This window comes from Hydra vulgaris, chromosome 07 (assembly GCF_038396675.1).
Source record: "Hydra vulgaris chromosome 07, alternate assembly HydraT2T_AEP".
Classification (NCBI taxonomy): Eukaryota; Metazoa; Cnidaria; class Hydrozoa; order Anthoathecata; family Hydridae; genus Hydra; species Hydra vulgaris.
In genome coordinates, this window is record NC_088926.1 from 10,676,018 (window position 1) to 10,699,910 (window position 23,893).

The 23,893-nt window shown below is 26.9% G+C and overlaps 1 protein-coding gene across 2 annotated transcripts in view; it reads left to right on the forward strand.

Annotated features, from left to right (window-relative positions):
* LOC101236593 (zinc finger FYVE domain-containing protein 9) overlaps nt 1–23,893 on the forward strand; it is a 77,847-nt gene that overhangs the window by 28,230 nt on the left and 25,724 nt on the right. For both annotated transcript variants that reach the window (XM_065801010.1, XM_065801011.1), the window contains exons 4-12: nt 8,565–8,664; nt 12,171–12,428; nt 14,953–15,114; nt 15,491–15,544; nt 16,364–16,432; nt 17,523–17,596; nt 17,778–17,877; nt 23,218–23,315; nt 23,708–23,834. In XM_065801010.1, coding sequence (XP_065657082.1) covers nt 8,565–8,664; nt 12,171–12,428; nt 14,953–15,114; nt 15,491–15,544; nt 16,364–16,432; nt 17,523–17,596; nt 17,778–17,877; nt 23,218–23,315; nt 23,708–23,834 — 1,042 coding nt within the window. The remainder of the gene's footprint in view (nt 1–8,564; nt 8,665–12,170; nt 12,429–14,952; nt 15,115–15,490; nt 15,545–16,363; nt 16,433–17,522; nt 17,597–17,777; nt 17,878–23,217; nt 23,316–23,707; nt 23,835–23,893) is intronic.

Here is a 23,893-nt window from a genome sequence, read left to right on the forward strand (position 1 = left end):
AGTACCTTTAAAGTTACAAAATAAAGAAGAGTGTAGGCCTTCAAGAATAACTTTATTACTGCAGTTAATAAGAAATAATTTAATAATCTCAAAATCTTTATATAAAGAAACTAATAACAAAGTGAAGACTAATTGTAGGATAGTTGGAGATGTCAAAGTGTTTTCTAGAGCTTTGAAAAATTGGAACCACTTATTTAGCACTTTTTAAAAGCTAAATATTATTAAATATTATATAGCTAATAAGATTAAATGTTAGACTTGCTTTAGTTAATGACATTGTTGAAGACGAACCAAAACTCTCTAGAACCTAACATCTGATATCAGATACAAGATTTAGTAAACTGAGAATAACAGAGCTTAACATCAGACGGGACCATTTTACATTGGCTTCTTCGAATAATAAAATGACATTTGTTCTTAAGAAAGATGTTCTTAAAAAAAAGATGAAATAAATGATTAATAAAGTAACTGCTCAAGATGGTAAAAAATGTAGAGTAGAATGAGGTTTGACTTGAAATTGAAGAGTAGAAATAAAAGCTTCTAGACTTTTAGTCCAAAAGGAATAAAAGCTTCTGAGATGCACTTTATGCATACATATTATGGATATAAACATATATGTTTGCTATTTATTTAGATGCTGGCATAGAGTATCCTTCTATATTTATATAAACTTTAGTATTTGTTGAAAGAGAAGATGATGATGATGATGATGATGATGATGATGATGATGATGATGATGATGATGATGATGATGATGATGATGATGATGATGATGATGATGATGATGATCATGTTGATCATAATGATGTTTATATATGCATATAAATACAAATACAACATGAATTCTGAATAAAAAAAATATACTTTAGGATGTCTAAATGTTTATGCAGTCCCGGTCACAAACCCAGCCCTGGCCCTGACTATATTTATCAAACCCGGCCCCGGTCAAATATCAACCCCGGTTGTTTACTAAATGTAATAGTCATGGTCATTGATCCTTGTCATGGTGATTAACAAATGCTACATTAAGGCAGGTAAAGCTCCTTAGCTTTGGTGAAGGCAATTTAAAATGGAGAAAAAAACTGACACAACTCCCTATTTAATAGTGCTTAGTGGTTAGAGGAGGTTGTTAATCTTGGGAGTTGGAGGAGGTTGTTAATCTTGGGCAGAGGGTTGTAGGAGGTTGTTAATCTAAGACGGTAATCCTTTTAGTGATAGCATTGCAATAAAAGTTCTTTTTTATCTCATGAGGGACGGCGGATCTTTTTTTCTAACAGAACAGTGAAAAAAACATAAATACGAAAAAAATAAAAAATAATTTAATCTAAACTGAATTAAGTAAAATAATTTGATAAAAAATATAGAAAATGATTTAAAAAAAAAAGTACCTTTAAATTACTACTCAATTTAAATACAATTTTTGATAAAGATATAAAAATATAGAAAAAGGTTTAGGGGTTAACAAAAGAGTTTCAAATTCGAAAAAGATTTAAATCATTCAAAATAATGAATAAAATACATAAAGAAAAAGAAGAAAAAGAAAAGTAAATATTATCTATTAAAAAAGAAAAAGAAGAATTTGATTATATATAATTTTTATTTAACTTGATTTTGTTGCATCTTATTTTATTCAGCTATTTTATTACTATTATACATATATATATATATATATATATATATATATATATATATATATATATATATATATATATATATATATATATATATATATATATATATATATATATATACATACATACATATATATTTTAACACCTTTGCTTCCAACAAGGATGCAAGTAACCACTATCAGAGTTGGAAGTTACTGGAAAAGAAATTATAAAGATTATAGAGCAAGATAACGATTGATTGAAGAATTGCAAACTTATTAAACTTTAGAAGACTTAAATGATTGGAAATTATATGAATCAGGAAAGCAAAATGAAGAAAGTGAAAAAAATTCCAAAGTACTGATGTTCAAGGAAAAAAACAAGAGGATTAAAAGCTTTTGGAGCATATAGGAACAGTCACAGAAAAAGGATGAGACCTAGCTGAATGATGAGTAACATGAGAATGAATATTAGTAGATAGCACAAGGTACGCTAGCTCTTTAGAGCAGTACCCATTATAGTATTTGTAGAAAAGAGAAAGAGAAGCAACATTATGACGATGTGATAATGGTTGGAGGTTGGCTGCAAGAGCAGATCCGACTATGTTTACAATGCATTTTTGCACCTTGTCTAAAAGAGAAAGGGCATCATTAGAAGATCTACCCCAGATATGGCAACAGTATTCCATACAAGGATGGATTTAAGATTTATAGAGAAAAAGAATAGAATCCGGAGTGAGCAAGTGTCGAGCACGATAAAGAGATGCAACCTTAGCAGATGCTAATTTTGCAATGGATTTGATATACGGTTTCCAAGAAAGATCGGAAGTAAGAGTTAATCTTAGAAGATGAAGGGTAGATGACTCATTGAGTACATAACTGTTCATAAATATAGGAATATCTAAATTATTGCCATAATGATTGGCTGAATAAAATTGAGTTTTATCTGAATTAAAGTTTACTAGCCACTGTGAACCCCATGCTGTAGCAGAAGTAAGATCCTTTTCAAGCTCAAATGCCTCCACCAAGCAATCAGAGAGTGTTGGCTTCTTATCATGACAAGAATAAATGGTAGTATCATCAGCGAACAATGCCACCTTAGATGTGAGAATATCTGAAAGATCGTTAATGTAAATTAAAAAGAGTATAGGGCCAAGGATAGAACCTTGAGGAACCCCTGAAGTTACAGAATATGAAGAAGAGTGTTGTCCATCAAGGGCAACTTTTATACTACGAGTAGAAAGGAAGGATTCAATAATCTTAAAGATGCTATCAGATACATCATAAGAAGAAAGCTTATGGAGAAGACCAGCATGCCAAACTTTATCAAAAGCTTTAGAAATTTCAAGAGTGATTGCCTTAACCTCTCCACCTTTATCTAATGTACAATAAAACCTATCGGTTATTACTGTTAGCAAATCAGCTGTAGAACGAGAAGATCGAAATTCATATTGATGATCAAAAAGTAAGTTATTAGATTCAAGATAAGAGGTTAAGTGTTTATTAATTAAAGATTCAAAAACCTTGCTTATGATAGGAAAAGGACTAATGGGATTGTAGTTAGACAAATCAGATCACTCTCTGAAATTTTTGAAAATAGGAATAACATATGTTGCTTTCCAGCAGACTGGAAAACAAGACTCTGATAAGCACTTTTTAAATAGTTTTGAAAGTATAGACGACAGCTCCAGAGAACACTTCTGCAAGACTATAACAGGGATGTTGTCCGGGCCACAAGCTGTAGAAGAGTCTAAGTAGGAAATTGCTTTAGATACAGAAGCTGGAGTGATACGAATGTCAAGCAATGGATCAACCTGTTTGACTGCAAAATCAGGTAGAGCACAACTAGTGAAATCAAGAGATGAAGTCCAGAAGTCACGGGAGCCTAATTTTTGTGATGAAATGCGAGATTTCATGACCTTAAAATAGCAGGCTTTGGCGTTAGACAAAACCTTTTTTCAATGGTTTCTAGCATTAATAACAGATGTCTGTTTTCTAGAGAATTGTTTTGCTGATAGATATGGAAGTGATGGTTTTGATTGGAAATTGCAGCACCACAATTTGAGGAAAGTCATGGAGAATAGTATGGCTTGATCTGGAATCGTCGAGAGTGAACAAAAGATTCCATGCCAGCCTGAATCCACCGAGTCATGTAAGAAGCACATTTGTCAGCAGGAAGACGTAAGATTTCTACCCAAGGGCCATCATGAAGAAATCCACGTAAAGAGTCCCAGTCAGTTTTAAAGTAATTGTAAGTGGTACAATGATAGGGGGATTCAGATGATGAAGAAGAATGAGATAATAGTTTTTGAGATATCAAACCACGATCAAAAGCACCTAAGGGTGAAAGTGGAGAAATTGAGCACTGACTAGGATCAGAAACAAGTCGAGTAGAGAAGTTAAATGATTCGGGGTGTCTGGAAAGCAAGTTGGAAAGTTGAATATTTGAGTTAGTAATCGACAAAGGCAAAAGTTGAGGGCTTTGATGCCAGCAGAGTCACTGACACTAGAGCCAAGCCATTCAGTGTGATGAGCATTAAAGTCACCAACAACAACAATATTGGCTGATGGATAAAGAAAGAGGGCTCGGTCAATTTGATCAGAAATAACATCTAAAAGAGTGCAGTCTTGAGATAAAGGAGAGCGATATAGATTAAAGAGAAAGGCGATGGAGGGAAGTAAAAAGGATAGAGGGAAGAAGCTAAATGAAAGCACATAAAAGAACAGTTTGTGGATTCAAACTTAGCTTCCCTATAAATGGGTGGAATTTTACGAATGTAAATGCCCTGGACATGTGACTATTGGAGTCTTTACGAGTTAAAGCAAGATAACCATCAACACTAAGATTACAAGATGACACAGCTGAACTCAAATTAGTCTCACAAAGAGCAAGTAGGTCTAATGAACTTTGCAAGAGATAAGACTCAGCAGAAGAAAAGTTACTTTGAAGATCACGAATATTAGTGAATGATAGGTTTAGAGAACTTGGTGATGGTTTTTTGTGTTTTTTATTTGTTTTTAAATTTTTGGTATTTTATTTGTTTTTAAATTTTTAAATTTAAAAACGAATAAAATACCAAAAATTTAAAAGAACTTGACTCAAAACATGGACAGTACTCAGTACACTGTTTAATAGCAATTGCCTTATTACTATTAATAAACCCTAAGCCTCAGCCTCTCTGAGAGCTACCACAGAGTTCGGGAAACCTAACTACCAGCCAGCCTCAGAACCATAAAACTGAGTTTTAGAGCTATACTATCAATAGGAGATAACAGAATTAATTGCCTAGTCATAAAAACAGAGACACAAGCAAAGCCCATGTATTGAGTCAAAAAGACCCAGCATTCAACGTCTTAAACTGGAAACAATGTATTAAAAATACATCTGCGCCAGCTTAATAGATGAAGAAGGGGTGTGAGGGAGGTCAACAGATAGAATCTGTTTACCCCTAAGTCTTTGCCTAGGAAGCCTTCTACAAGACAGTAGCCGTATGCATTTAATATCTGCTCAAGATAAGTATTTTTATTGAGACACCATCTCTAGCCTTTACTTAATCAAGAGCGCCAAGGCAGGGAGTGTTTTAAGTCGTAGTTGGCTTCTTCTAACTTTTTCCTGAAAAAGCTTATCCTTCAAGGCAGAAGGCCATGAAGCAGGTTGTACTGGGTTACATGTTACCAGTAGCAGGATAACCTGACCTGACACAGAATTTAATTTTATATATATATATATATATATATATATATATATATATATATATATATATATATATATATATATGTATATATATGTAAATATATATATATATATATTTATATATATATATGTATGTATATATATATATATATATATATATATATATATATATATATATATATATATATATATATATATATATATATATTTATATATATATATATATATATATTTATATATATATATATATATATATATATATATATATATATATATATATATATATATATATATATATATATATATATATATATATATATATATATATATACACACACTATTAAATATATTACTATTATTCTTAATTTGATTATTAATATATTATTTTTACTTTTATTTATTTTTGTTTTGTTATTTCTGCTTTTGTTTATAGTATGTTTATAGTATTAGATATAATTTTAATAAAATTTTTAAATTAATTTTTATTTTCTTATATAGTTTATAATTAATTATATATTCTTACTTTTGATTAATGATATAATACTTATTATTATTGTTTTATTATTATAACTATTATTTTATAGTTTATTAATAATTCTTCATTTATGGGAAATATTATTATTATATTTGTTGCTAATATAATATAGTTGCTAATATAATTTCTATATAATATTGTATTATTATTTTTCATTTTTTTTTTATTTATTATTTTCTTTTCTTTTCCTTTAAAACTTAACATCTTTAAGCTTTCTTCTAAATTTGGCAAATTTTACATTTCAAAAATTCTTTTCAGAATATGTAAAAAATCTTTGTGAAACCTAGAAAGGCATAAAAAGTCTAATAAATGTCAAAAATGTCAATAATGTACCTCCAAATTGCTTACAAGGTAACGAAGCATACATAACTGAACCAACTCTAATCTGCGAAGAATTCAACAAGTTTTTCACAAATGTAACTCATAAACTTAATTCTAAAATTTACTCATCTTACATTAGCTATAAATAGTATCTTAGGGATCCAAATCTTCATAGCTTACTGTTCCCTCTCTAACAAACCATTCTAAAATCTCATCACTTATATCTAAATTGAAACCTAGAAAATCAATAGGTCCTAACAGCATCCCCACAAATATTCTGAATTATCTCACATTATCTCTAAGCTATTTAATATATCCTTCTTAAATGGAATTTTTTCTGACACTTTAAAATTACCTTGTGTTGTTTCAGTATATAAAAATGGCTCAAAACTCTCACCTAACATTAGCAAGCTTCTTTAAAAACTAATGTATTCTAAATTATACTCATTTTTGAGTTCCTTCAAGTGTTTAAATGAATTTCAGTTTGGAATTCTATCAAAGCTCTCTAATTGCCACGCTTTAATAAGTATAACCGAAAAAATAAAAATAGGCACTGGGTACTGGTCATTTCGTTGGTGGTGTTTTTATCAACTTACGAAAAGCTTTTGAGACCATTAATCATACCATTTTATTTTCTAAACTTGAACAATATGGAATCCGAGGAGTTGTTTGTAATTAGTTTCAATCTTATCTCTCAAATCGGAAGCAGTTTGTTAGCATTAATGGCTACAAATCAAATAATAAACACATAGTTTGTGGTGTTCCCGGGGTTCTGTTCTTGGCCCTCTATTGTTTTTAATTTATGTTAATGATCTAAATAACTCTGTCCACTTCTCATCCGTCCATTTGTTTGCTGATGATACTAATATCTTGCATATTAATAAGTCTTATCATTCTTTGTGTGAGAATATAAACGTCGATCTAAAAGGTTTAGTTTATTGGCTAAATTTTTTTTGTTTGTTTGTAATTCATCTCCCCAAGGCCAAGAAGGCCACTTCAGATGAGGAGGCTACTTGTGGATATAACCCTCTCCCAACTCTATAACTCTGAAACATGAACCTTGATAAACAAGGCCACTGCTCAGAGAAACAAGTTGAGCGCGGTACTACCAGGGATGTGGTGGGAATCGAACTCGGAACCTCTTGCTTATGAAGCGAGCGCTCTACCACTACACCACTACCACATAAAGATATATCGCATATAGATATATACAACTACAATCATACAACTAAAATTAAAATTAATAACAGGCGTTTATATCCAACACACATTGTTAAATATCTTGGTATTTTTATAGATTCGAACCTCTCATTGAATTTTCATATAGATGCACTCCATAAAAAAATTTAATCGAGCTAATGGTATGCTTTCAATAATTCGCCATTATGTTGATAAAACTACTATTAAGAGTCTGTATTTTGCAATTTTTCAGTCTCATCTCAATTACTGTTGTCAGGTTTGGGGACAAATTTGCTACTGTAATATTAATAAATTGTTATCAGCTCAACGTCAATCAATCGAATAATAAATTAGTTAGATTTGCTAATCTTCCTTTTATTTTTGACTTAATAAAAATTTATCTCTATTACAACTTTTTTCACAAAAACTCGATTTATACATTCACATTTAACTAGAAACATCAATAATGGAAAACTAAATGTACCTTCCTACAAAGCTTTGAGGTATGGTAAGTATTCAATTTCACATTAGCGCATCAGTGAATAGAATTGAAGTCTTATGTGCATTGTGAATGAGTTTTAAAAATTAAAATTTAAAATAATTTATCTTCATTTCTTTATTTAAAACAAAATAAATTTAAACAAATCCAAAAAAAAATTTATTTTAATTTTTATCATTATTAACTTCTTTTAGTTTTCTTATTTTTCTTTTTCTTCTTACTATTTCTATAGAAACTTTGTTTTTTGTCATTATTATTTATTATTTTTATTACTGCTATTTTTATTATTACTGTTATTATTATAGTTATTATAAATACTATTATTTTTGCTGTTACTTTTACTCTATTAATGAATAAAGTCATTATTGTTATTATTATTATTTTTAAAATTACTATTATTAATATGATTGTTTGGTGTCACTCTTTTGATCAGGTTTCTGCATGAGTGACTTCTTGTCAATCAATTATTTATATTTATTCTTAATAACGATATTATGATTTTATTATTTATAACACTATAGATATTATTATTTTTTTTTTATTGTTATTATTATTATTATTTTTATTATTGTAATTATATGGTTGTAAATTTTAAAGAAAATAAATATCTTGTTGTTGTTGTTGTTGTTGTTGTTGTTGTTGTTGTTGTTGTTGTTGTTGTTGTTTCATGTTAAATAATCATAATATGCTAATTTTTTCTTTTAAATATTTTTTACTTTTCTTTAAGGTTTTATGTGCTTCATGCTGCAACATGAAGTTTAATTTGCCATATATGGAAAATAAACCAGCAAGAGTTTGTCAGATCTGCTTTGATGTGATGATATCAGGTATTTATATTATTAAGATAATAAATTGATTTTCAATCCAGTTATAAATGAATGATATTGTTATATTTGCGATGTATTTCTCAATGTTATAGCAAATTATTTAAAGTTTGAAATTAAAAGTTACATACGAGAGATTAAACATTTGAAATAAAATTTTGGGAAACAACAATTTATTTTTAAGAATTTAAATAGTTATTTTAATCTTTTTGTTTTTTATATTTTTTTCTGTTATTGTATTAAACAAGGTTTGGCATCATATTCTAATAAATTAATGCAATGGGTAATTCTGTGTAAAAGGAGAATAGCCATCCCTCAGGTTTTCTTCAAATTTTAACCAGTGGTACCTATCAAACATGAAAAAATGCAAAACTAACCCCATACTTCAACTAGTTTAAAGTTATGGCATTTCAAAATTCAGCCTAAAATGCCTTATTTTTAAAAAAAATATAGATTTTGTAGTACTACATTATGAATAGTTCAACTTCAAATGGAGGAAAAGGCTTAAAATTAGTACTTGACCTTTTTGAAGGTGCTGACTAACCAAATTCTAGGTCATTTTTTACTTCTAAAATGGTCAAAACAAATTTTTTTTTCATTACCATGGCTTGTAGACTCATTGACTATTGGAGTTAAAAAATATAAGTAGCGCACTTTAATGGATTCAAAGTTTTTTTCAAATGAAAGCCTCACATTAAACACACCATTCATTAAACAAACCAGGTCTTTTTTTGAAAAAAAAAAACTAAGCAGAGTAATAAGACTTATATTGGGCTCAGAAATGGAAATAAAGTAGCGAAGTTACAAAAAAGCTGAAAAGTTTTTTAATCTAAGGCTTATTTATAATATGAACACAACAGTAGTTGGGGATTCCTTTTATGTAAAATAAAGTTAATGATTTCTTAAAGCAAAAGTAGATTATGTCATTGAAAAAAAAATTTTTTTGCCTTTAAATTTAGGCAAAAAATTCCTTATTTCGGCTCACATTTTTCATTCTAAATTTTGTACCTAGAACATAAAAATAAATTTCACAAAAATAAATTTCATTTATTTTCTTTGACTAGAACATAAATTTTTCAAGAAAAATTTATGTTCTAGTCAATGAAAATAAATGAAATTTATTTTTGAAGGTACTGAATTCTAGGATGTAGGGAAGATAGCTTAACTTAAAAATTTTGATAATTAATTTTTTAATTTTAGATACATTTTAATTTTTGAAGTCAAATTTTTTGTTCTATTTTCTTGGGTTACGCTTTAATTCATTTTTTGAGTTGCCCAATTGTTGTTGTTTAATAAATGTTAGACAATATTGGTTTATATAAACAATAGTTTAGGTCAAAATATATTGTCATTTTGCTGTGAAATAAATATTTTTTTATCATAAACAATAGTTTATGTCTCTTAAAATATACAAAGTATATTGTCATGTTGTTTTAAATTAAATGTTATTGTTTAAAATATATTTCCCTAATTAACTTCAAATAAATATTTTTAAAAGTATACATATAAATATTATAGGATAATTTTAAATACATATATTTATAATTAAGAAGTATAATTTACATTACAATATATTTAAAATATAATATATTTATTTTCTAACAATCTAATCTGCATAAATTGTTTAATAATTAGGTATTATTTCTAACAACAGTGCAACTTTCAATTTCTAGTTGAATTTCATTGTAAAGTAATTCTCCAATGTTGTTTTTAAAAATGAGAAATTGAAATGCAACATTTTTTGAAAAAGACTTAAAAATCTGCTTGAATATTAAAAAAAATAAAAATAAAAAGATTGAATTAAGTAATTATTATTCAAATGTTGAAGATAAAATTTATACAATTTTAACTATGATTTTTAACAATAAAAGTGAAATATTAAGAAATTTTAGATGCTGAGATTAATGCTATAAAATTAGGCTTTTGCCTTTTTTTGAGATGTGGTACTGACATTTAGAAGAAGTTGAGGATGTTTTATTAAGAGAAATAAATTTCTTTTTTGAAAAATCCAGCAAATATCATTCTGATCTGGCCAGTAATACAACAACTTCATCATGAAATCATCATTCTTTATCAATTTCAAAAACTATGTTAGGCAAGTTTTGCATTGCATTCATGCATTAAATATTCATTGTCACAGTAAAAAAAGTTTTACAAGTTCCAAAATATCTCTGTTGATTTTATGTCATTTAACTACATCAGGGTATGCTATGATGCATTTTTTATTGCATAACAACTCTGCCTTTTGAAATTTGGTATTAAACCTGAATATATCAAAAATAAAACTTTTTGCAAAGAATATCGTTATTGTTTTCTTGACATTTTATATAGCAAATAAAACTATATCTTATACTGCTGATTTAGGTGAGCAGTGTGATGTCATACTGAAGTAGCCTGCTGCTAGGGGCTTCAGTACAAACATCGACTGACAAATAGCCAGACTCGCAGCAGAGTGTTGCTGCATCGACTGAGAGTTTGGCATGGGGCAGCAATCTTTTCATTCATTATTCTTCGTTTTTTTTTCTTATTTTTCTAAAAAAATCGTATGGATTAAGATAAGCAAAAAAAGTGAGCAAATGCTTATATAAATACGCTATAGTAGATATATATATTTTTTTATATTTATACACTACAACTGTCACAATGCTATATTGATACATTACAACTAATGTCACAAAACTATATTTATAAATTGCAACTGATGTCACAAAACTTATATTTACTTAGCAACATTTTAATTAAGATAAAATCTATTCCTAAACTTGCAATTTATTTTAGGCTGAGTTTCTAAATGTTATAACTTTTGAACCATTCGGATTTGGGAGTCTAAAAATATAATTTTTTATTTGCTGGGTGTTGAGTAGTTGATTAAAACAAAAAGGTTTTGATGCAAAATTATATTAATTTAACTTGATTAATTGTTTAAAATCAAATCCACCAATTGCCATTTAAAGGTGTTTAGATAATGATTGCCATTTGATGTTGATGCGATGATGATTGCTATTTGACAGTGGTTGGAAGATTGGATTAAACTTAAAGTAATTCTCAAATAAAACCTTTTGTTGCAAGTTAAGCAACAACATTGACAGTAACAAAGACCATTTTAACTTTAATAAAAAAATTTTTTAGTTCTTATTCTTATTTTATTTTGAATATGAAATTAGGGTTTGAATTAAAAAAATCTCTTAAGAATAAAAACAAAAATTAAGTGAAGTTTCTTAAAAATATAAAAGATTACATAAAATTTTACATATGAATTTATTTTCATTTTATACTAATTTGTTATAAACCAGCATTTTGAATTTATTAACATTATGCCATGGAGAATATGATCCTGATATTATGGAGAATATGATCCTGCTATGGAGAATATGATCCTGCTATCGAATTTTTTTTTTAGATTTTTTAAAAGTGTTTTGATTTATTATCAATTTTTTTTTGTATAACCATTGCAGTGATCTGGTTATATCATATAGATGTATATATATACAAAATATTTTTTATTTAAGGAAGAACTGAATCATCTGCTGATTTGTCACTTCAATCAAATTTTCCCATATCTAATGCAGTGCAACCATTCTCTGAAGCTCCTCCTCCTTATTCAGAATCAGTGGGTGGTTCACAAAATGAACATCATGAGTCAGATATCCCACCATATAATGAAGTTGGATTACCAGGAACTTATAATGAGTTATCATCAAATCCTGCTTCTGTTTTGCATGAGGGCGGAGTTTCTTTAACCAACACGTCTTTAAGTAGCATAAGTGGTATGTTTTTCTAAGTTTTTAAATTCTGCCTAATCATTCTTAATAATTTTTTTAAGAAGTTTAATCACAATGTATTTCATTATTGCTTCAAGTGTTAAAATTATATAAAAAATAAACAAGTTAAACAAATTGGAAATCCTATTTCAAAAATAAATGAAAAAAAAGATAGTGATAATGAAACTAATAAAAACTATTAACTCATTGCTCTCACATTTGGGCAGAGGAGATGAGCTCATAGGGGTATTTTTGTTCCCACGCTACAATTACCGAAAATTTGTGAAAACATTCTGGTTTGACCTAATCATACACAAACTTAAGTTTGGTTCAAAAAACACATTTCTGTAAATACCACTTGGCACGTTACAGAGATGTAATGTTGTGCAAGAGTTTAGTACACCTAAAGTGGTGTACATAAACTGACATTGTTATAAGTAAAAAACTAGGAATCAGAAATAATTTATGTAATTAAAAGTTAATTAAAATAAAATAAAAAATTAAGTAAATTAAAAAATTAAATTAAGTACAGAACGTTTTTTCTTTATTTAATTGCTTGATTTAATATAAAATCTATGAAAAGGATTTTCAAAGCGTGAAAATAGTAGTTGTATATCTTTATACAGTTTAAAATATTAAAAAAAATTAATTGCAACATTTTATAAAAAATCGTTACTTTATGATTGAATTTAGTTTTTTGTTCAAATAAAAAAAGCAATTTGTAGTAAACCTGTTTTTTGTAGTAAACCTGTTTTTTGTAGTAAACCTGTTTTTTGTAGTAAACCTGTTTTTTGTAGTAAACCTGTTTTTTGTAGTAAACCTGTTTTTTGTAGTAAACCTGTTTTTTGTAGTAAACCTGTTTTTTGTAGTAAACCTGTTTTTTGTAGTAAACCTGTTTTTTGTAGTAAACCTGTTTTTTGTAGTAAACCTGTTTTTTGTAGTAAACCTGTTTTTTGTAGTAAACCTGTTTATACAACTACTTGTTTTAAGTTTGTGTTAAGAGTTAACAATGAGGTAAATATTTACTTGAACTTTTAGTAAATAGTTAATTTACTTTAACGATGCAGGTGTTGCTATAAGGATGTCTGGACATCCATAAGAGGTCTGATGGATGTCCCTACGGTAAAAGCATGTACCCACTGGATGCTTTTTAAAAAACTGAAATTAATGATTATTAGAGCAATTTTCTAATAATGTTGAAAATTTAATGAATATAAAATATTGTAAAGTTATTATCAGAAAGTTTATAATGAGATTACTTTTATTCAATTCGAATAAATAGAGATTTTTTGAATCATATCTCAAATCACTTTTCTGCTTTGATAGGAAATATTGAAGCTTTGCAGGAGCCTAGTAAAAATATATAAAAATAGATGATGTATCATTGGTGATTAATTACAAAGATATATGCCTTATACTTTCACCCACAACAATAATAGGTCATACCTACAACATAATTTATTTAGGTTTAAAGAGCATCAACATTTAGTTTAACAACAAAAAAAGTTAACAATTTAAAATGCTTATACAGACTACCTAGAACACATGTTTTATATATTAAAGTAAAACTGGATTTAAAAAAGTTTTTTATGTCCCCAAGACCCTTAATCATTTAACAAGCTCCTATTATTATAAAAAAGTTTTTTAAAAGTGTATTGTATGTTGGGTCTCAAATGAAGCAAAGTTATGTCAAAACTTCAAAAATGATAGTTATATTATATAAAAAAATTAAAAAAAGTTAGATTTTAATGTATAAAAATATGACAACTTCTTATCTGAAAATTTCGGTTCTTTTAATCACCTTAAGCGTTGTTTTTATGGGCATAAATTTTGTTACTTTAAATCTTGTTTTGATGTACATTTTTAAAATACACATTTTTAAAATGTGCATTTTAAAAATGCACATCAAAACAAGTGACTAACTGCTGGAAAATAAAAAAACTAAACTAAGGACTGCTGGGAAATCCCCTGTTTGAGTACTTTTACATTTTTATCTGAAATTTACATGAACAGCATTTAAAAGATGCATGAATGCTCTGATTCTTAAAGTTTATGCTAAATTTTGAAGTTGCAGTATGTATAAACTATTTTCTTAAGGCTTTATAAGATTGGCTTGTGGAGAAGTTCTGGAGTTAATTTAATTTTTGATGGGATTCATGGAAATTGCAAATTTTGACTTAGGACTCTTTTTTAAATATTTTGAACATAAACCAAATATAGAAAATTATTATAAACTATTCTGATGCCCTTAGAAAATTTAAATTGAGAATAAATTTATTGGTTATAAAATCCAATAATATTTATTATTATAAAAACCTTTTAATATTTATGTTCTCATAGTATTTTAGTAATAAATAAAGAATTACTTTTTTATACAAGTTTAATGGTAAACTTGCAAGTTTAACATCAGGTTTTTTTTTGATATAATGTTTATATAATTTTTTGCCAGTATTATTGCTCATTTAAGGTTTTTATCTTGTTGAATTTATGACAGCTTGTCATTTGAATTACATGTATTAATTTTGTTAAGGTATTTCTTCTATTCCAACTTTATCCAGCTTGCCTGGTTATACTCCTTCAGTAAATCGCACGCGTTCACCAAGAAATCGTTCAGAATCAGAAATGAGTGCTGTAATCATGTTTAATAGTGCTGTTACAAATCTTCCACCAATACTGAGAAAAGATAATGAAGGTATTCTTTTAATTTCTTAATTTTATTTCTTTAAATTTTTTTTTTCTTGTTAGACATGCAATCTATGTTAGTTATGTTATTGTATTCTAAGTCTGTTAGTTTGAGAATCTACATTGTAAAAAAGAGTATATAATGTGTAATTTGTGTAATTATGTGCAAATTTAGTATTTATTTTAATTTATTTTGATTATTGCACTTAATTGCATAGTCAAAATTAATTACCTTTTCACTAACTAAAATGTGGTAATGCAAATGCCAAGTGTATATGCACTTAGCATTTGTATTTATATTAATTTATATTAGTTATGCAATTAAGTGCAAGAAATAAATCAATTTTATCTGTAAATTTTAAAGCATTATTAATTATTTTTTTTAGAAACACGAATTGTTAACAATCCAGATTTACCAAGCTTGTTTAACCAAATGAATGGTATGTATGTATGTATGTAGGTATGTTATATGTATGTATGCAAACCTTTGCGGGAAGCGCATGTGGTCAAATGCCTTGTTCGTCCAAGTTTAAAGTAATTTTTTTAGACTAACTGACCATGACAGTTTGCATCTTATAACTTATAAAGAATTTGCAGCAAAAAGCTAAACTTATCTACTAAGAAAAAAAAGGAAACAAAATTGTTATTAAATAGTAGTGGCAATATTTCTATAATAACCTGACTAAATACTAAATACTGTTTCAATCAGTATGTAAACATTTTTTTATGGAATTTTTTTTTGTCATTGAAATTTTTGTCACTGTCTGTTGATTTTACTGTGTTACCTAAAACATTTTTAAAAAAGCATAAAATATGAAGTCCAACCTGACTGAATTTAACTCAATTCTTAAATCACATTTGTTTCAAAAAAACACTTACATAAACAAGTATAAACATACTTACATTCTTTTGAAATTTACTTATATTCTTTTGAAATTTACTTGTATTCTTTTGGAATTTACTTATATTCTTTTGGAATTTACTTATATTCTTCTGAAATTTACTTATATTCTTTTGGAATTTACTTTTAATTTTCATTCTGTTTACTTTATGAAAATAATAGTCTAAAAAAATAGTTGCTCACAAAAATTTAAGTGAAACTATAGCTTATGTAAATATTATATTTGAGAATCAAATTACATTTTTGAGCTAAATATCTTTGTATTTATTTTTGTATGCCATATATTTAATTTGTTTTTTGTTTTTTTTGTATCTGTTTTATATTTATTATAAATTGTTTTGTACATTGTATGTATTAGATCCAACTGCAGACTCAGTTCCTTTTATGGTGAACAAAAATTTGGTTGTAAAAGTCAAAGTTGTTAACTGTAAGTTGTTTTAATATAAAAATAATTGATAAATATTTTTATTTATTAATAAAATGTTTAATATGATATACTTATAATCAGAGGCTAACAAAGACCCTTTTTGACAGCCTTGTACTTATTTTTGGCAGATTTGGGTGCTGCCCAAATTCCACTATAAACTAATTGAGTTTATATTATATACATTGAACATTGATTGGACTGTAGGATTATTACTTAGATTATATTAAAGTTCGTTATTATTATAATAGAGTTATATTTTCTTTAGAGATTTATTTTGATCCAATACTTTTTTTTATTGTTTATTGCAGTGTTTGATAAGTTACTATAAAACAAAGACAAATTTTTTTTTTTTTTTTTTTTTCTTGTTATTTCACTTCCCCAATGCTGAGTAGGCCACTACAGGCAAGGAGGCTACTTAATTGTGGTTATAACCCTCTCTTAACTCTATAACTCTGAAACACAAACCTTGACAAATACGGCCGCTGCGCGGAAACAGGTTGAGCACAGTACCTCTCGCTTATAAAGCGAGTGCTCTACCACTACACCACTAACACATGTCATCAACTAATTACCAAATATTTATTTTGTTATATATTAATTCACATGGTTTGTTTTAATGTTTTTAATTAGTCAAAACAATTTTTTTGAATCATTTCATTCTTCTCATAAATTTGTTTTTTAAATAAAATTTTCTACTTAATATACATGTTCACAAATAATACGAAATATTACATCAATTTAAAAGTTTTTATTCAACTAAAAAAAGGTGTAGTTGTAAAAATGCAAGTTAAACCACATAAGCTGTAATTATTCATTTAAAAATTTTATTTTAAAGTATATTTTTTTTGCACATTATATAGTTTCTAAGTCCCCTCCCCACTTTGAATTAAATTTTTTGGGAGGGGAAAAGAGTGGCAGAAGGGTACTGTATCTTAAAATAGCCCCTGTTATATTATACTATATTATAATCTTTTTAATAAAAATTTTTATTCAAAATAAAGTTGAATTATTTTACTTGTTTTTACATGTTTTTAGATATGATTTTTTTTCTAATAGTGTTAGGTTAATCTTTTTTTTCCTCTCTTTTGAGTGAGTTGCTGTACTGAAAAGCGCTGCTGGTGTTTTGCTTCTGATGGTATGGGTGCATCAAATCAAGAAGAAATTGTAAGTATTCAATGGAATCAAAAATTCTTAACTTTATTGAGGAGGTTGTAATATTCATCTGTTATTTGATGTCAGAACAGTTGGTTTTTAGTTTTACTCTATATTTGGATTTTTGGTGGCTTGGATCACCAATAATTAAATTATTTCATTATTTAATTAATTTAAATAACTATGATTTTAGGTCATAATGATTACTGTTGGTTCATCAGATCTTAGCGACGTGTTATTGATCAAAAAAGTTCTTCAGCAAATGAACTTTATTTTTGAAAAAGCAAAACAAGGTTTTACAAATATTAAGTTGCAGTTATTCACATATAAATAAATTTTTATTTTTTCAAATAAATATATAGCTATGGTGAAATATATATATATATATATATATATATATATATATATATATATATATATATATATATATATATATATATATATATATACACATATATATGTATACATATATATATGCATATTTATATATATGTTATATATACATATATATATATATATATATTTATATATATATATATATATATATATATATGTATATATATATATATATGTGTATGTATATATACATGTGTATATATATTTATATATATATGTATATATGTATATATAAATATATATATACATATATATATAAATATATAAATATATATATGTATATATATATACATATATATATATATATATACATATATATATATATATATTTATATATATATATATATATGTATATGTATATATACATGTGTATATATATAAACATATATACATATATACATTTATATATATATATGTATGTATAACATATATATATATAAATATATATATGCATATATGTATATATATATATAAATATATATAATATATATATATATATATATATGTACACATATATGCATATATATATTTATATATATATGTTATACATACATATATATATATAAATATATATATATGTATATATATAATATATATATATATATATATATATATATATATATATATATATATATATATATATGTATATATATATATATATATATATATATATATATATATATATATATATATATATATATATGTATATATATATGTATATATATATATATATATATATATATATATATATATATATATATATATATATATATATATATATATATATATATATATATATATATATATATATATATATATATATATATATATATATATATGGGTCATTCTCCTGAAAAGTAACATTTTCAATAGTTAATTTTATAAAAATTAAATATTAAATTTTTTAAACCAAATTTTTTGTGGTTATAGCTTTGAGTATATTTAATCATTTGAAAGTATCTACATAACTCGTTAAATGTCAGTTTACTAAAAAAAAATTAAAAACTTATAGCATAATCCACAGACGTGACAACTTTACTACAGACAGTTTAATGTGACAACTTTACTACAGTTAAGAGTAATATCACTTATGCTGTAACCGCTATAAGTGTTGTTCAAGTAATTTTCAAAAATAATAATCATCTGTAATCAATAGTTTTTATTAGCTAACATAAAATAGTATATGGTACAAGTTTTTAAATTTTTTTAAGTGTTATTAGTACATAAATTAGTAAATGTTATTGAATGGTAAATCTTGTGGAAATGTGTATTGCATCCTGTTGTTGAGGTTTGGCTGGCACAATATAAACACTACATCGCCTTTATCAACAACAGAGATGTCATCTTTCTCCGGAAACGTGAAAAATTCCTGGCCAGATCTTCTCAAAAAATTTATGACAAACTCATTTTCATCTGCAACTAAGGCTTGAATTACCCCAACATAGTATTTGACAATTTTTTCGGAAGTTTGAAACTTCACAATCACAAAGTCATTCATTTTAATAAACAAGCTGTCCTCCTCACTATCGCCGTAAACACTGTGATAACTTAGTCTTGTCTTTTTCTTTTTACATTTACTTGGGCCTTGGTTTTCTTGTGCCAAACCTTTGGATATTGTTCCTTCAGCAAGTGCTTTCTTCCTTTTCAAGGATCGTTGACCTGGCAAAGTATGTTAAGGAATTTCTTAAAACAGAAGCAAATAAAATTATTTATAAAAAAAAAATTACAAAATTAAACAACAGTTAAATAAGGTTTTTAATGCACAACTTATTTCAATATTTTATGAAAATACAAAGCTCGCTAAAAAACTAAGTATTAATGTTCAAACATTGATGGCTAAGTGCCTAGAACATTTAAGCAATGCAAAAGTTTGCAATATTCAATATGAGCCAATTTAAATTTATACATTAAAAGGATACGAGGATGAAGATCTGTCAAAGATTCAGTAGGGATTAGTACTTCTCCAATACTATAGTGATTGCATTTTGTACCATTGTCACATTCAGTGCATGTCAGCCTTCTCATATACAACGTTTCTTTTTTAGTGGAACTCCAAAACACCTCATGAACTTGTAAAGTCCCCTTGAAAGTTGTTAGGTTTTTGGGTACACATTTCTCATAGAGATTGAAATCTGTTTTTTTAATAGTATAGATGGTTATACTTGGACACTTTTCTTTCATTTCTTCAACCAAACAATTAATATCAGGAATATCTTTCCCTTGTCCTATTATTCTGTCTGCCGTTCTTTTGATACATCACGGTATTGCATCTAACTTTATTAACTGAATTGATGTTAAAAAAACGTTTGTAATTCACGCATTTTCATAAATCACACATTTAAAATTAATGGAAATGGAATAAAAATTGCTCACACGCTTGGAATTAAAATCAATAGGTATAAAAATGGAATTAAAATTGCACTTTTGGAAGCAGAAAATTCAAAATTAATGTAAAAGGGGCACCTTTTTTGTGCCCCTTTTCTGTGTAATGCCATCTCATTGTTTTAGCTCCAAACTCTTTTCGAAAAAAGTACCTAGCAAACAGAACATGGACTTGTTTCAGTACTGTTGAGAAGTACTATCGCTAAGAAAATGAACTGTTTCAATAATAGGCAGCTTTTCTTTCAAGTCATTAATAACAGGCTTTAAATGTGCACAGATCCCAACAAAGTCGTGTTGCTTGTTATCTGAAAATCTACAGTAAGATTTTTATTTTGTAAAAATCTTACTTTGTTTTGCTTTCAGAAATACTGTAATAGTACGCCACAACTGTATGGATTGACACTTGGTTTCTTGATCCACCAAAATGGAGCGATTGAATTTCTTTTAAGTTTTTGCAATTGTAATTTTCTGAAAAATCGCAATGAATGAAAATATCCCTAGGCCCCAAGTTATTTTTTATTTCTGATGTAGCTTTGTACTGGTGTTTTATATTGCATACATGCCTCATAAACTTTTCCTATATTATATTTTCATGTTTTTAATAAAATGTAAAAACAGCTGTTTTTAGTTAATGTTAACTCTTCTTTTACAGTTTTGAAACATATCTTCATTTTACCTTTTATCAAAACTTCAACTCTTTTTTTAGACTATTGGGGAAAATTTGCTTGTTCATTCTCAAATTCTTTACAAACTATTTTTTTGTTTAAACAGCATACTCCACATTTTCTTTCTATTCTCTCAGCTCGCCATCACATGTTATACTTTTTAGCAAGTCAGTGGGATATTTATATGCCAACATCTTTAAAGTATACAACTTTTCAAGAACCAAAGCAAAATTCTCATGGTCAATACAAAGACAAGTATCTCGTTTACGGAAGTCTGGTTGAACTACCCAAAAGGGTCTCAATTTACAAAATGTGCTATAAGATGTTGAATTGAACTCGTTTGTTTGTTTAAAGTCATTATACAAATTTAATATTGTATAATTCAATAGTCTTTTCTGTTTTTTCAGTTTGTTTCTTGTTATTGTTTCTTTTTTCCCAGCAGTAAGCCTACTAGAACTATCTTTTTCTAAAAAGTTTTGTACTTCCATATTAAGTTTTTGTTGTTTCAGTGATGTGTAGTGAGAGTTGATGTGTATGGTGATTGTGTGGTAAGATATACCTAGAAGTAAGATTGTTAAGGCTTCTTTGAAGTCTGTACTTCTTTATTATCTTTCCGCTTAATACCCTGGCAAAAACCTTTTTTTTGTTAATACATCTCTCAGTAGAAAAATTTGATTGTATTTGTGTCTTTAACACTTCGCTAAAAAGCAAGCTTTTCTTTACTTCCTTTGAGCATTTTGTACCACCTTTCGAGGAGCATTATCTTTTGCAGACTGCAGTCTGTAGAGTTTTTGTTTGTATTTATCACCTCTTTACTTTAACAATTTGTTTTTTTCTTCTAATTTATGGATTTTTTTCTTTAACCCACCTCTATACTTTCTAAGAATTTTTAGCCCGCTGCTATTTCTGGAACTAGATTCTTGACTGGGACCAGGAAGTACATTGAAGTCTAGTTCATTGTCAATAGGAATATTTACAATTGGACTTTCAGGTGGTGTTGACAAATATTCAATTTGTTGTTGTCTTTTCTTTTTCATTTTTCGACTTCTTTTGATCCTTTCCTTCTAACCTTTTCTTACTGATCTTTTATCCCTTTCTAAAAGTTCATGAATTTTCTTTCGTGTTGCTTTTTTTCTTTCTCTGTCTTTTGTTCTTCATACTTTTCTGGGTTTTCAGCTTTCATCTTCTCCCTCGCCTTTCTCATACTTAGTTTTTTCAATTCTCTAGTTTTTTCTATCTTTCCCATCTTTGTAATCTTTTCTCTAATAATTAATTGACTAAATGAGCAAAGTTTTAAAATATTAAAAATAGTATAAATAGACATTAAAAAATCCATATACAAGTAAAATTGTTATTTGTTGTCACGTCCGTTCCACTGGTGTAACGTCTGTTGCTTCCTGTATTCCACAGATGTGACATCCATAGACGACAGATTAAAGGAAAAAGCCTAAAAGGGGTGCTATGTTTTGAGGCTAGGACTCTGTTCCCTCTTGGAGTAAGCATGTCCAGGTAATAGCTAGTAATTAAAATTATTGCTTATAAAATAATAAATTTATATACTCTACAAATGTTTACCACAGATGTGACACACTCACACTACCAAATTCAACTTTTAAAGCTTCAACGCTTATTAACACAAAACAACTCCACCAAACCTTCCTTCAATTTTACTCATTAATAAAAATGTCTGGTATTTCAGCTAGAACAGCAACAGAAGCACTACTGCTTTATCCTACAGCTTTTTTTTGATGTTAACAACTCTATCTACAGACGTGACACTTGAGCTGGTGACACGAGCTTCAATCACATAAAAGTTACTTTGAAAATATGTTTTGAGGAAAATAATATGTCAACTCTAATTTTAATGTATTTTTAATTATTTATTATTCATTAAAAAAAAGTAAAGTACTTCTATCAAGGATTAAACTACTTGGGATTAGCAAAAGGTCTGGGTGGTGACATTCCACGGACATAACTTGTCACAGTCTGTGGAACATAATTTAGGTTAGATTAGTTTAACATTGTATGAGCTGTAAATTTATTATTTGTACCCGTTAAAAATAATAATAGTATTAACTTGTAAGAAAAAATTTGTGGTGACAGTATATTGCTACCTTTCTGGAGAATCACCCATATACATATATTTATTCCAAAGATTTTTGACAAGACAAATGTATTTTTTTTATATAGGTCATCCGGTTTCAGACTTAGAACAGCTTGAATTTGATAACAACATAGCATTTTCTCAAAAAAGTGCAGGAATGCTTTTTTTCAAAAGTTCGCTGCAGGTAATTCATTTGTTTTCTAATCTTCTGCATAATGTTTCCAAAAATTTATAAAAGTTTGTTTTGAATAAAATGTATTGCTATAAACATTTGATCAATCTTAAAAAATAATTTATAAAGTTTAATATTTTTATTAATATTTTAAATATATTTATTGTCTTATGTTTAATCTTGTTTATTCATATTTTATTTTACTTTTATATTTTTATTTTATATATATATATTTTTTATCTTAAAGCAAATGATTTAAAACAAAAAATATGTTTCTTTTAAATAATTATTTCATTTTGAAATAAAAATAAAAAATAAGCCCTTATATTTTTATTTTTGCATTTTTTTTTAGTTTAATTTAATTAATTTAAAACATGGCCAAATTATTTTAATTTTTATTATAGTGTCAAAAAAATCTGCTTATTCCGACCACACCATATTTGTTTGGGCTTTATATAACTAGTACTGAAATTCCATGGGCTAAAAATTTTCCTTTAAGACTGTTGCTACGGATTGGAGCAGAGTTCAAATGTAATTTGTTTTAATTAAAATACAGTTTTCAATTTGTTTTGTAAAAAGTTAGTTTTCAA